At 34.9% G+C, this 14579-nt stretch overlaps 1 protein-coding gene across 5 annotated transcripts in view; it reads right to left on the bottom strand.

The window, feature by feature from the left end:
• Positions 1 to 14579, bottom strand: part of CSMD3 (CUB and Sushi multiple domains 3) — a 593532-nt gene that overhangs the window by 156387 nt on the left and 422566 nt on the right. For all 5 annotated transcript variants that reach the window (XM_064706591.1, XM_064706593.1, XM_064706594.1 and 2 more), the window contains 2 exons: positions 12423 to 12610; positions 3568 to 3762 (listed from right to left, as the gene is read on the bottom strand). In XM_064706591.1, the coding sequence (XP_064562661.1) occupies positions 3568 to 3762; positions 12423 to 12610 (383 nt within the window). The remainder of the gene's footprint in view (positions 1 to 3567; positions 3763 to 12422; positions 12611 to 14579) is intronic.

The following is a 14579-nucleotide window of genomic DNA, read 5'->3' as shown; positions in this document are numbered from 1 at the left end:
GTGGAAGCTAGATTTTCTCATTTTGGCTTTTTGACTTGATAGTTCCTAGTGTACAATGGTCTCCTTTGCATGGCTGAGGAATAATGAGTTTGCTCGCACAGAAAAGGGTCTGTAGTGTGAGGTTTATAGGTTAAGGTACACTCAGACTTAGATGCCTACTTATTTACTTTACTCAGCAATCTAGCTGTTAAATTTTAACACATATATCCCTCCAAAACAGAGTTTGTTGTGTGCTTTTAGTGCAAACAGTACTGCTTCCACACAGTATATTCAGATATTTCACTAGAACTAGTATTTCCTGTGTTGCTGCTCTAAGTGATATTCTGCTGAGCATGCAAGCAGATTAAATCCTGTTAATGCAATCCAAATGCAAATGGAAAAATATGCCTTCTTAACCAGCTTTTTGAATGCCCCTTGATGACCTTTTAAGAAGCCTGTCTCTCTCCACAGACTATATGGAAGGAAAGCATGGAATAGTAAAGTAATGTACATAAATTTGTAAAAATTTGGAAGTGGAAGCTTCAGAAGATAGCTCAATAACAAGAAAATAAAATCCTTCATATTTTTTTTTTCAAAATACCTTCAATGGATTTTTCTAGTTTAGAGTTCACCTTTCTGAGTATTCAGAATTTAAATAGCATTTTTGTATTCAAAGCAAAATCCTAACTGATTTCCATTCTACTTCAAAGTACTCAGGTCATTGCTTATGTGCTTCTACAAAACAAACATGATGTTCTGGGCAAAAAGAAAGTGAGAAATGTTTTGTAAAAAGTTAACATATGACAATTTTAAGTAAAATATGCTGCTTAAGTGGTGAAACTGACCATTACTTTGGAACTATAAAACGCAGAGACACAGAGCATGCCATTAACAGTAACATTCAGATTCATTAACTTCAGGAATATTCTGGCTTGTGCAATTGCCCAACTCATTCCTCATTCAAAATTTGAAATATATTTAAATTACAACTCTTTGTATGCTCAGTTTGTAAAAAGTGCATAAAAATATGACCTATAAAGCCTCTGATCAGGTAAACAATGTTGAGTGATTTATGAAAAAGTTGTCAGCATTTCCTATATTACAAAACAATAAGCAGTAACATTATGCTATTTTTTGCATATCTCTTTTCTACCCTAAAAGTTTTCAGATATAAACCTGATTTGAGCTGCCTCAAATAGCCATCAGATCAAAAGAAACTGATATAATACCCTGAACTGGTTTAGCTACCAAATAAAAAAGTGAATAAATCATAAGCATAGGCATATTCTCATAGGCAGTTAAAAAAATATTAGATATTGTTAGATATATCTTACAGATGGAATTTTTTTGAAGCCTGGATTAAAATATTTCCAAGGATGCAACTGTAATGAAATGTAGGAAAAAAGGTGTTAGTGATCAATAAATTATTTCTTCTGCTAGGAACAAGGTTTTCACATTCAGTCATGAATATGATTTTCCATTAGTTGTCTTTTTGCTATTCTGCAAACAATTATTGTTTGCTACCAAAAATTTAAAATTACCTGTAGTTGCTGAAGCTGAAAGAAAACATTAATCATTGTCTCTGTCACACTAATAATGCATCCGCATATGTTCATTACATCCTGTTCTTAACATCCATAGTGAAACACCAAATACCTTAGCACATTAGCCTAGATAATCTTAGCATCTGTTCAATTTTTTTCTTAAAGCTAATTAACTAACTAAATAAACCCCCAGTATACACCAAGGTGGTATTTTATATCATATTTAATTGTAACTCTATCAGTTTCAAAGCAGCTGCAAAAATACAAACTGAAGAATGGAGGAATCTGATTTCTACTATGCAAATTTTATTGTGTAGGTGAGACTGGTTTTCAGGAGCTAAATTCAGCTCTCAAATTGTTTCTTGCCGACTCTGTACCTGAAAGCTAATCAACTGATATGATCTTTCTTATATCTGTATAAAAGTTCTGTTTTTCTTGAGATAAATCACACAAAAGTGGAAAGCATCGATAATGTGGTCAAAATATAACATAGTATATCACAGCAACATAACTAAAAAACTCCACTAATTCTTAACTAGTGGAAAAAGAAAAAAAAAAAAAACAAAAAAGAAAACATCTGTTCTGTGTCCTCATATCCTAAAAAAGTATGGGCTTTTTCATGTTTGAAATAAGGCCCTGATTTTTCTCCATTTATTACAATGGCAGTACTTCCAAGCAAAATACTCTCCCTTCACTGGAAGTTACAACAGACAGCACTGAAATATTGCTAAGTAGATTATAAGTGACACTAATAGACACAATTATTGCATCAATAAAATATTTTTTAACTTCCATTACCCATCAAGACATTATTTAAAAAAGAGAATCTTTCTCCTATTGTACGCAACAACCTTCCTCACCATCTCCTCCCTAAAAAACAGCATTCATCCCTCATTTTAAAATGAGGAAAAATATTTCACTTCTAATGCAGAGATTTTAGAAGTTTGAACACACTCCCAAACTTTTTCAAGGGCTGATGTCTCAGTTTGATGCCACTGGGTTTTGGAATGCAATGCTATGATGGTTTTGGGAGATAATGAAAATACTGAACTTCTTCAAATGATTATAACATAGGATATTATTTAGATTTGAAAATTTTTTGTTGGTTTTGCTGGTACTCTACCATCCACTTTGTAATAGAAATTTGAGCACACAACAAAGAAAATCCATATTCTATTTTAAATCTATATTTGTTCAAATTGGAAATGGATTTAGCAGGTATTTTCTCCTCAAAATGTGAAAAGGAATGGCAAGTAACATAATAATTGGATTTTATTTTAACTTAAGAAGCAAATGCTAGTTTTCTCATATGATATCTGCATACATGGGAGAGGTTTTGTGCTGAATCTTACAGATTATGTGATTTTTCACAAAGTTAAAATAGCAAGTGGCTATCACTTCCTGTTAAGACATCAGTAAAATAAAACTTTAATCTTTTCTTAGAGTTCAAATCTGAAACCACTGATGCTTGAGATTGTCAATGGTCATACAACTAAAGTCAGAAGAATCTTGAAATGAGCAGACTCTGTATCTTTAAAAGTTTGAGTAACTGGATATTTCCTGCATTTCAAGGCTTTCACCACATGTCCAAGAATTTAAATCTTGTAATGCAATATATACAAAATATTTCATTGGCATGTTTTTAAAGCCAGAAATAGCAAAAAGAAACAAACATATATTATGACAGCCAATGTGTACTTACTGTGGTACTTAAATACATATATATATATATATATATATATATATAGTATATATCTTTATACTCTGCTGCAAGTTAATTCAAGAACACGTTGATGTGGAGAATGACATTACTACTAAGAAAAAATTCAAAATAATAACACTATTTATTCAATGTTAATAAAAACTGGAATCAATGGTTTCCCAAGTTGTCACATATGTATTTTATTACATATATCATTGGAAAGAGTTTTTTTCTGAAAGAGAATATTATTAAAATCAACTCAAAATTTTCACTTGTTTCTTCCCTATTACAAAGCAAGAGTAATGACAACAGCAACTAAAATAAATGAAAAACTGCTCTTACCATGACAGCTGGGCAGGGCTCTGTTCCACCCAGGTCTTCCATCATCTCCCATGATACATGTTAGGGTAGAGTATCCCTGAAGAACATATCCTGCATCACAGTAATATGTGACAGTGGAACCCAGTTTATAATCCATTCCAAGTCTGGTTCCATTCATTATATTTCCAGGGTCAAAACACGACTCACGAAGTTTTGCTGTAGAGGAAACAAGTGTGAATATAATTCTAAATATAATCCAAAATGAATAAATAATAAATATAAATTAAAACAAATAAAAACAATTATAATCTAAATATTTCCTGGAGTTCTCTTGAGGTCTTCTTTGAGTACCCTGTAAAATCTGTTTTGTTTTGGTTTTTTTTAAAAGGCTTTCTGTCAAATGTCTTCTCTGTTTCATTCTAACAACTGTACAAATTGCTATATCATGTCAGAAACCATGTCTACTGTCCTTTTTTTAAGATAATTCTTATAGTGTTCCATTTTTTTTTTCAGAATTCATTCTGATCAATGATAAAGTTATGTAGTTAGATTAAGTTAGATATACAGAAATTTTTCCAGTAGATAAGGCACATCCTAGTTTTAAAATCTATGGTGTGAAAACTGGTAAATGAAGGAAACCAACATGAACGATTTGCTGCACAACAAAGAAGTATGCGAGCCAGAATATCTTCAAAATTAATGAACCTCAGGTGAGTTTCTATATGTATATGATGTAATGGTATACATTTTCACATACATATTTATCCCTCAGTGGATGAAAAAATATAAAAATATTCCCTAAATGTATCTCATTCTTTTATCATTTATAACTATTTGTTTCAAATTATTGAAATAAATTCAAACATATGCATAGGCTTTTATCTTTGTTTCCCTTTCACTTCGACAGTGTGAATACCAATGTCCAGTAACATACTGAACAAAAATAAATACTCAACACTTCTAATTAACAGCATTATTATACAGAAGGTGAGAAAAGTAAAACACTTAGGAAAAAATGCAATTTCCTTTAAGGAAACAAGAGTATTATGTAGAAACTGGAGTAAAACAGATTATTTTATGCTGTGCAGGATGGAATATGGAATAATGTATTTTATCAAGTAGAAGATGGAAATTTCAGACTTCCTTTGACATTTAAGAGTGTTTTGGAGAAAATCAATATGGAACACTTCTTCATTTTCTACAAGACCAGTGCCAGCTTTCAAATACATCAAAAAACGTTTATTTAGCAGGCATATTTGCACTGTGGAACTTTCTGCTACAGGTAGGTATGGTTGCCAAAAGATTATATGAGCTTTGAACTTCCTGGAAAGCTTTTTAAGAGTTTTATATAAAAAGACACTTTATCTGATCCTGTCAGTACCTAAAATGAAGTTTCTGAGAAATTATAGATAAGAAGGAACAATTATTATTTATTTGACTTTTATATAATTTGGCCACACATAAACTATTGGTCACTACTAGAGCCAAGTTAATGAACTAAGTACATCCCTTAAGGCCACTTTTATGTTGTAATGTTTCTGAGAGGTGATAAATAAATATATTGTGGTAACATTTGAAGAAGGAAACACAGAATAATTCTTTTGAATTTTCAATTTCACATCTTTCAAAAGACTGTCAAGGTCTCCTAGTGTGTTTAAAAATTTAATATGATTTTCACATATAATCTACAGAGCATGTTTCTGATATGAAAAACAGAGTAACAAATAATAATTACAATACATCTTTAATCATTAAGAAAAGGATTAAGTATCCACATTTATTTATATCAGTAGTAGTACTGTGTAGTCTAAAAATTATTTAACACACATTCAAAAATTTGGAAGGATAATGAAAAGTCAAAAGATGCAATTTACTAGAAAGTCTATAAGATATCACACAGATTTTATTAATTATTGAGTAAGCCATCCACACATTCATTTGAGAAGTCTGGCAGGTCATAGGGCAAATTTTAAACTCTTTCAAGTCTAAATTATCAAACTTAGGGGAAAAAAGGTAAAAAAAAGGAAAAATTAATTTAGGATTATAACTAATACTTTAGAAAATCAATACAATAACTTTTTCCTGTTATTGAACCAATATTGATATAACTGCATTGATTCATAATTGCTATTGTGAAATCATAATTCTTGAGTTTATGACAAAAATAATTCAAAATGTTTCAAAGGTACTCTAGAAGGTACACAGATAAAGTGGATATTAGTCCTAGATGAAAAAAATAAAAAGAGAAAAAATAATCTATTATGTCTGGTGCATAAATCAAAAATTGAGTAAAGAATGATCTGTCACAGCACAAATTACCTCTAGGGAAAAAAATACAGCCCTGTAATTTTCTTTTCCCCAAAATTATAGTTGTGACAGGCTTCTGAAATTGCAGACTAAACAGTAACAATGTCACTATAGAAATACAGTGTTGTAGTGTGTTGTTAAGTTTCTTGTGTTATTCCCCCAATTTATGTATTGTTCTCCCCTATTATGTGTAAAATGGTTTCGTTCCCCCAGTTTTTCTCACCACTGCTAGCCTGTCAGCTAAGTTGCTATGGTAACCTCGCTATTCATAGTTGCCGATATGTAATTGCTCCTCCCCTAGTTTCCCTTATAAGTGAAAGTTGTCTCCTCCCTGGGCACAGTCAATCACTCCCTTTCTCCTCCCAGGTTTCGAGAACCTTCTCCTCTCTGGAGATGGTGGTTGGCTGGGGTCCCAGGACACCTCCTTTACCTTTTGATTATTGGTCTCCATGGAGTGTCAGTTCTGTGAAGTTCATCCCCTCACCTTTCCCGATTGGTTCCGCCTGTACCCACCCCCCTCCTTTATAATCCTGTTTCACCCCCTATGGAAAAACTTTTTCCCGGTTGGTTTCCCTGCGTTTGGATCCTGCAACACCTTCAATAAACCGATGTTTAACCCCCGGGAAATGGTCAGCTCCGTTCCTCCCCAATACCAGCGGTGTAAGCCAGTCCGCAGCCAGCACAGCCCGAGGCCATCAGAAGGGTGCTGGCCAGGAATTGCAGAGGGGCGTCGGCCTTTCGCCCTCAGCTAGCCGGACTCTAAACTTTGGGCCACATATGCCCCCTCTGCAATACAGTTTCTTAATACCAATTCTGAAAAATAAAGCCTGAAATACTAAGTACCTTAAAACTACTTCTGCAAATCTGAAGGAACTGCTAAGTGAACTTGTAGAAAAAGTTAGTAAATATGCTACAATGTACCAAGAACAAATCAAATGAGGCAAAAGAATTCTTCACACCCGGTGAAAAAAAGACCAAAAAAGGAGGCTGTTTCAGCTAATTTATAAGTGCTCCCAGGAGACAGGAGGGAAAGTTGTTCACCACCGACATCATATTGCTCCAACTGAGGATCACAAGACATTGATTATCCCTGTAGCCCTTTCCCTTTTTTCCTAACAATATTAGTATCATTAAGTTAAAAACATGTAAAGGCAGTGACAGATATAGCAGAACATCAGAGAAAATGCTGTAATATTACAAAGATGTTTTTTCAGTAGGAGCATTTTAAAAATTATTTTCTGTGGTAAGTAGCCAGGAAATAATTTTTTTCAGTGGACAGTTCAGATTTGGGTTACAGTAGCATTAAATTCTTGTCTGTTCATACCAGGTGCCAATTCTTCTAATAAAATTTTGCAAGGTGCTTCAAAGAAACCAGCATTTACTTCTCTGATAACATTGTCACACCACTGGATCAAGTAAGGCTCTGAAATACAGGCTGAAAACAGTGACACATGCTGTTTCCATCTCAAGTGCAACAAGGAAGTCTCTGTTGAATATCATAGTGTAATGATGCCAAAATCCTCCTGAAAACTAGTATCTCAGTGTGTGGAAAATGGTATTGGAAGGCAAGAGAAGCAAGTGCTTTGTCCAGAACCTGATGACTTACCACTACATCCCTAAGTTTCAAAGAGAATAAAGCCATAATAAACTTCTTGGAGATAATATTACAGACATACCAAACTATAGCAAGCATTCAGTAATTATTCTCCAGAGTATCTAATAGAACTAAGGAGCTTTTCCTCCATTATAATATAGAAATGAAGTGAGGGAGAGAGAATGGGAATAAAACTCAACCACGTGGTTACAGATTAGACCTGGGACATGGGTCAGTCTGAGATTTGGATCTGAAAAATAGGGTCCACCGATGAAGTATAATTTGAGTACCCTTACACTTAAAATATGATTAATGTACATATAGGGGACAACTGCATCAGTTACAATTTGCATGAAAAATTTATGTTCATCAAATCAGAAAAAATTAGGTTGAAAGTGATGAAGTACAACTCCCATGCAAATCAGGGCCAGTTTGATTAGGTTACTTAGGACTTTGTACAGTCCAGTTATTATTTTGAAGGATTGCAATGCCATAATTTAAGGGCAAGCACTTCCAATGTTTGACTAGCAGAGTGATTAATTTTTTTATTAATATGCAATCGAAATTTCTGTTATATCAATTTGTCATTCCTTTATCTCTCAGCTTATCACTCTGAGCACCTGAGAAGACTTTGGCTTTGCCTTTTCAACATGCCCTTGCAACACTCCCTCCTGAGGTAGTTGGAGCAAACCCAGTTGGGAAGCTGATGCCAAATGACCAAAGCTGGATCCTACCATATGGTATGGCATCCATATCATATGATGCCATGCCCTGGATATAAATTTTGGGGAAGAAGAAGGAAGGGAGGGACATTTGAAGTTATGCATTTGCCTTCCCTAGTCATCATTATGTGTGATGGAGCCTTACTTTACTGGAGATGGCTGAACATCTCCCTGCCCGTGGGAATGAATTCCTTATTTTGCTCTGCATGTATGCATGGCTCTTTTTTTCTATATTAAACTGCCTTTATCTCAACCCATGAGTTTTCTCACTCTTATTATTATTACCCCCATCCTGCTGGAAACTGGAGTGGCCATTTTCCTGGAAAAATCCCCTTTTGTGATTTTTTTCCTTGCAACTCACATTCCCATGTCTCTGGGACTGAGGTTGATATTCTATCCCACTTTCTCATGTTCTCTCCATGTCCAGTTTATCCACTGATTGTCCCTCTCTGTCTTCCCAAGTCTTTACTGTCAACAAGGCAGTGACATTTGATGTGCTCTGTAAAAACCTACAGCATGAGGATCATTTACACAGGACTTTGGATCTTTGGATAACTGTTCAGTATAAAGGCCATCATGAATCACCTGCAGCATAGCTAATTCCTTCAGGTACTGGATACATCTCCTCATGGGGGCCCATGTGCCTGAATGGATTATAACATCATCTTAGAAGGGACAGCTTTTCCTCATGCCTGGAAGGAATCAGCTTCAGAGGCCGAGGGCTTGTATCCCATTTTCAATAATTTTGACAATGTCCCCTTCCCTAGAAAGGGATCCCACATGCTGGAGTTTTCCTTCTAATTCCAGATTACTGACCCTGTTAACCCAGCATTGGCACAGCCAAGGGGTCTGCTCATTGTATGGTCACTGACTTGCTTAGGAGTTCTTCCTCTTACTCCTCCTCTTGTGATGGCCCTTTGGAGTAGCTCTCTTCATCCAGTTCCTCCTCCTTTTCCTTCTTAGGAAGAGTTTCTTTCCTTACCAAACAAGCTGATGTTTGCAATATTTCTGTTTGCATGTAGGGGTGTCTGATACCAGCACAGGCTGTTCCTCAGGTTCAGTTGCAAGGCCTATCATGGCAGCTGGAGCAGCCAGAGCTCCCGATGTTTTGTTGTCAGATCCAGAGGCCTCTTCCACTTGAGGACAGTCAATTATGTAGAGTAGGGCTTGGTAGGCCTGGGCCAGGTCCCAGCACATTGCAATGATTTATGTCTCTCTGGAATTGCTAGTGTGACAAGATACTTTCCTCAAATATTTTAGCAGTTTTTGAGCATTCTACACTTGTTTGGGGCTGAACTACCAAAACATTGGAGGTGGACAATGTGCTTGGTACTTGCCCACCCTTTCCCACACACTCTGTTGTGACGGTGTTCACAGGGGTTTTCAGGTGAGGGAAGAGACGAGAATGTTGACTCCATGTTCAGAAAGCTTGATTTATTATTTTATGATGTATATTACATTAAAACTATACTAAAAAGTGTAGAAGGAAAAGTTTCATCTCAGAAGGCTAGCTAAGCTAAGAATAGAAAGGAATGAATAATAAAGGTTTGTGTCTCAGACAGAGAGTCCAAGATAACAGGGCTGTGATTGGCCATTAATCGTAAACATCTAATATGGGCCAATCACAGATGCACCTGTTTCATTCCACAGCAGCAGATAACCATTGTTTACATTTTGTTCCTGAAGCCTCTCAGCTTCTCAGGAAGAAAAATCCTAAGGATTTTTAATGAAAGGATGTCTGCGACACTCTGTAACTTGTAACGATCCAGCTTCAGGGCAGATCCCTGGGCAGTATCCCTAAATAATTGTTTAACCTCAAGCAAAACCTGAAAAACATGCAGGAGACATAGCAATATGAATACACTGGTTTGAACATCTCAAGAATATTCAAAATTCTCAAGAGCTATTGAAATTGGCCTGGAGGAGAATGAAAAGGTGAAAGTGAAAGAAAAGGTGAAGGAATGTGCTCTTCCTCATCTGCCCCATAGATTGAGTCTCTGATGAGAAAAGATAAAAGGTGTGATTGTTAATAGTTTTCAAGAGGTGGTTCCCTAAAAGTACATATATGACAACCATACTGAGCAAAAATACAAGATTAGTCTCACAAACAGTAATTATTTTATCATATCTTGAGCCAGTGTTACACAGTCCATCAAAACTATATCTTTAATCCAGGCCCCATAGATAACAAAAGTGAACACAGAGAGAAAGTAATACATAACCCAATTCTCAGAACAAGCACAACAACTCTGACTCCAAATAAATCAACATTGAGACCAGTGACTATTGAATTAACATAATGGATGGTTAAAACAAATTTGCTTAAGCACGCTCTGGTCAGACCTGCAGTCAACCTGCCAAAAAGGACTGCTGAGTTTTAGCCCAGTCAGCAACTAAGGACCATGCAACTGCTCATTCAATGGGATCCACAGTGGTATGGGGAGAGAACTGGAAAGATTAAATTGAGATGATTTGTAGATGGAAATAAGAATGGTTTATTAGTTTAAATAAAATGCAATAATAATAACAATATTAGAAACAATAATAAACTGTAATGGAAGGAAAATTTAAACAAAGAGACAGACATAAAACCCCAGAAAAAAAGTTCTGTAAATGCAAAACAATTGCTTATGACCAACTGACTGATGCCCAGCCAGCACCTAAGTAGGCTCTCTCAGGCCAGAATATCATGTTGGAAAGGTGGGGCCAGGTGCTGTGGCTGTGTTCCCTCCCAGCTTTTTCTGTTTTCCCAGACCCCTCACCAGCAAAGAAGCATGAGAAGACACTGTCTCCCTAATAAATATCTTTCACGCTTAGATTGGTGGAAAGGAGAAACACTTTGATTCCATGACACAAGACTTCATTCAACAGTACAGAAGAAAAATATTGCACTCGTTAAAAATAATTTATTTTCTTGTTCTTCAGAAGTTCTGTGATCTCCCTATAGCATTTCTGTCTGCATTTATTATTTTCCAATTTAGTAGAAGAAATATATGTAAGTGAACTGAAACATCATACACCTGGGCTTACCATCGACATGGGTGAGACGTAGTTTTAACTTTTCAGGACTAGCTCATACTGTGGAGACAACTTTCTTGACATCTCTAGGAACCAATGACTGTAGAAAAGTATAAGGAGGCTTCATGGGCTTTATGAAGCACTAAATGCAATATTCTTTCCCTTCCATACCTTTGAAATTACTAACTGCTCTCAGAATAAATGGAGAAGAAAATAAGACCAAGGAGGTCTATATCACCCCTATTTTCTTTCTGATTGTCTTTACAGATTATTTTCATATTCATTTAATAGCAAATATTTCTGTTTCTCCAGCCATGCAGAGGCAGTTATGAAAGTTCATATTGATTATATATTTTGCAAGTCTACATTTTCTTGTTTACTGTGCTATGACCTCAGGCAGATCTGAGACAGGTGGACAGCTCTACTATGGTCTATCATATAAATGTCTAGCCAAAATATTTCAATATTGGACTCTTAGATTACAGCATGTTATTTCATCTGACTGGACCTTAAATGCACCTAAATCAACATGACCTTCTATGTAAAATAAAAAAAAAAAATTAAATTCTACACTATATATATATATGTATATGTTGTTAAGTTATGCCACTGCAACATTCTTTTTTGAAACCTGTATATTGCTGTCTCCTATTTTTTCATAGAATCACAGACTCATAGAATAATTTATGTTGCAAGCGTCCTTAAAGATCATCTATGTCCAAACGCTCCTGCCATGAGCAAGGAAGACCAGGTTGTTCAGAGCTTCCATTAGACCAGGTTGCTCAGAGCTGCATCCATCCTGGTTTTTAAAACCTCCAGGGACTGGGAGTCCACAATCTCTCTGGGCACCTTGTTCCAGTGCCTCACCACCCTCACAATAAGGAATTTCTTCTTAATATCTAATCTAAATCTGCCCTTCTTCTGCTTAAGGCTATTCCCCCTTGTCCTAACACTACATGCCCTCAGGAAAAGTGCCTGCCCAGCCTTCTTGTAAGCCTGCTTCAAACACTGAAAGGAATCATGCATTCAACATTACAGGATAATGAAGTCACACCAGAAACTTTATTTTAATTTAGCAATCTTATAACATTGTACTTGTATGAACTGAGTATTCACATTATCATATTCTCAGGCAAAACAAAAACATTACCAGGCAGAAAATTATGAGAATTTAAACCAAAATTTGCACTCATGCATTGAATGGTGTAAATATAGAGAAAAATAATTTTATTTACCTTTGTATTCCAGGTGGAATCCAGTAAAACTAACAGATCCATCACTCCGAAAAGCCAGATGCATGGTATTTGAACTGCTCTCTATCCTCTCTGGCAGTTTGCTATCTTGAAAACTCCCAATCAGTGGGCTGTTACTGTCTGGCCCATCATAGATATAAAGAAAATCATAATTTGGTTCTATACTGAAGCTAGAAAACAAAAAAGAGAAATATCAGATGGAATATGCTTTGCCTAACATTTTCACTCTTCTTAGCTTAAATTTGAAATTTACTGTCACTGTTTTAATAAAAGGAAAAAAAAAATCCCTCCACTGTCAGAAAAAAATGGTAATTTTTTAATAATTTCCTCCTAGCCAGAAAAAAGGAAAGCTTTTTAAATAGATAAAAAATAATAACTTTTTTTTTTAATTTATAAAAATAAACAACCTAGATCTATTGGAACCCTTGGCAGAAGTGCTTTATGATACAATGCACTCAGATTTCAGCCAGGTTAAACACTTTCAGACAGCCAGAGATGATCTTCCCATATCTCTTAGTGCAAGAAGCATTTTGTCTATGATCTGTTTAAACTAAAAATATCAAGTTTTGAAACCTACCATTTTCTTCCAGACTACATTATTAACTACATTTGATAACTAAGTTAGTTAGTTAAATTCAAATTTAATTTTAGTTAAGGGCAGAGAGTCAATCAATTTTACTCGTAAGATTGTCCCTGTACAAAAATAAAGTTTTCTTAAAAGGTAGTTAGTAAGAGAATGAAAATCCAAACTATTATGTTTATACTTGACAGTAGCCCCTCACCGAAATAAACGTAGGCATTGAAGACCTGATAAAGCTCCCCATTTAACTTTTGGATTATTTCAAATATATTTCCTTATAAAAGAAATGTGAAAGTAAAAAGTCAACAGCTTTGATTATTAAAGTGTCATAGTTCATCTTGAGTTTAAAAGGATTAGCTGGAGTAAGTTCCGCTCAAAAGACCATTTAACAGTACTTAGTGGAGTATTCAGTGTTTCTCACTCTAGGTCAGTCTGTGTGTCACCAATGAGGCAATTCTCAGTAAAGATGCAATTTTCTTTGACCAAGATTAAGCTTCTGAATTTCTATCAAATATTCATAGCAACAGACTATATATTGAGATTTTTTTTAACTTGGTATTTGGGATCTATAAACTGTTCATAGATTCACTGGATTCACACTGCAAAACATTTTTTTATTCTAAGATGGAGGATCTCATATCTAAATGTAGAATATAAAAAGCAGAATACTCTTAAATATATTGAGCTCATGATATTAGGCCAAACCAACAAAGTGTTAGTACACAATAGAAAGTTTCCTACCAACTTACAACTTTCTGAAATCACCAACAAAATAATTATACTGTTAATTAAGTAAATATAATTATGTGATTAATTTCTTTAGGGTGGATTTACAAAAACACATACTATGTTATTGACCACCAAGAACAGACTATATGCTCTACCTCTCTAAAGAAGTCATCACATTAACACTGGTCAGAACAATACAGACACTAATATAGAACACCCAGCATAAGAAGAACTTAAATTTGATGGGACATCATAAGTATCATTTCTACCTTTTCTGTGACATATTTCCTAGTTAGGATACATAATTTTCACGCATAATAGATATATTAATTTACATCATGTGCTACAAACAGTGCAGACAGCAGAAGTTCCTTTGTGAATTCTATTAAAATCAATTTAGTCTTCTATTGTGATAAAAGTCTAGGACAATTCTATTTAATAGCCAGAACATCAGGAAGTATCTTGAGTGTCCTGAAATTATATGGACTAATAAAACTAAATGTAAAGACTACTTTTGAAAATTTGCCTAAATAGCAGCTGTCACATACAAGTAGATGAATCAATAGTTTTCATCATGAAAGACCATCCTGGTTTGAAGACATTTCAGTGAGTTACTCAATGCCACCTTCTCAGGAACTGAATCTCAGTTAAATTAAGCACAATTTATCTCAACACTAGCCAGTGTAAACAGAATGCTTTTAAGGAAACAGCAATGAGTTTCCAAGCTCCACCTGTATGTGTATTGATGACTCTGACATAGTTATTGTAACTTTTAACAAAGATAATAATTACTAATCCCTTTGGTAATTATATTAAGTACACATATACTA

This window comes from Zonotrichia leucophrys, chromosome 2 (assembly GCF_028769735.1).
Source record: "Zonotrichia leucophrys gambelii isolate GWCS_2022_RI chromosome 2, RI_Zleu_2.0, whole genome shotgun sequence".
Classification (NCBI taxonomy): Eukaryota; Metazoa; Chordata; class Aves; order Passeriformes; family Passerellidae; genus Zonotrichia; species Zonotrichia leucophrys.
Note: the sequence above shows the minus strand (reverse complement) of the source record. Positions and strands in the feature narration are given on the sequence as shown.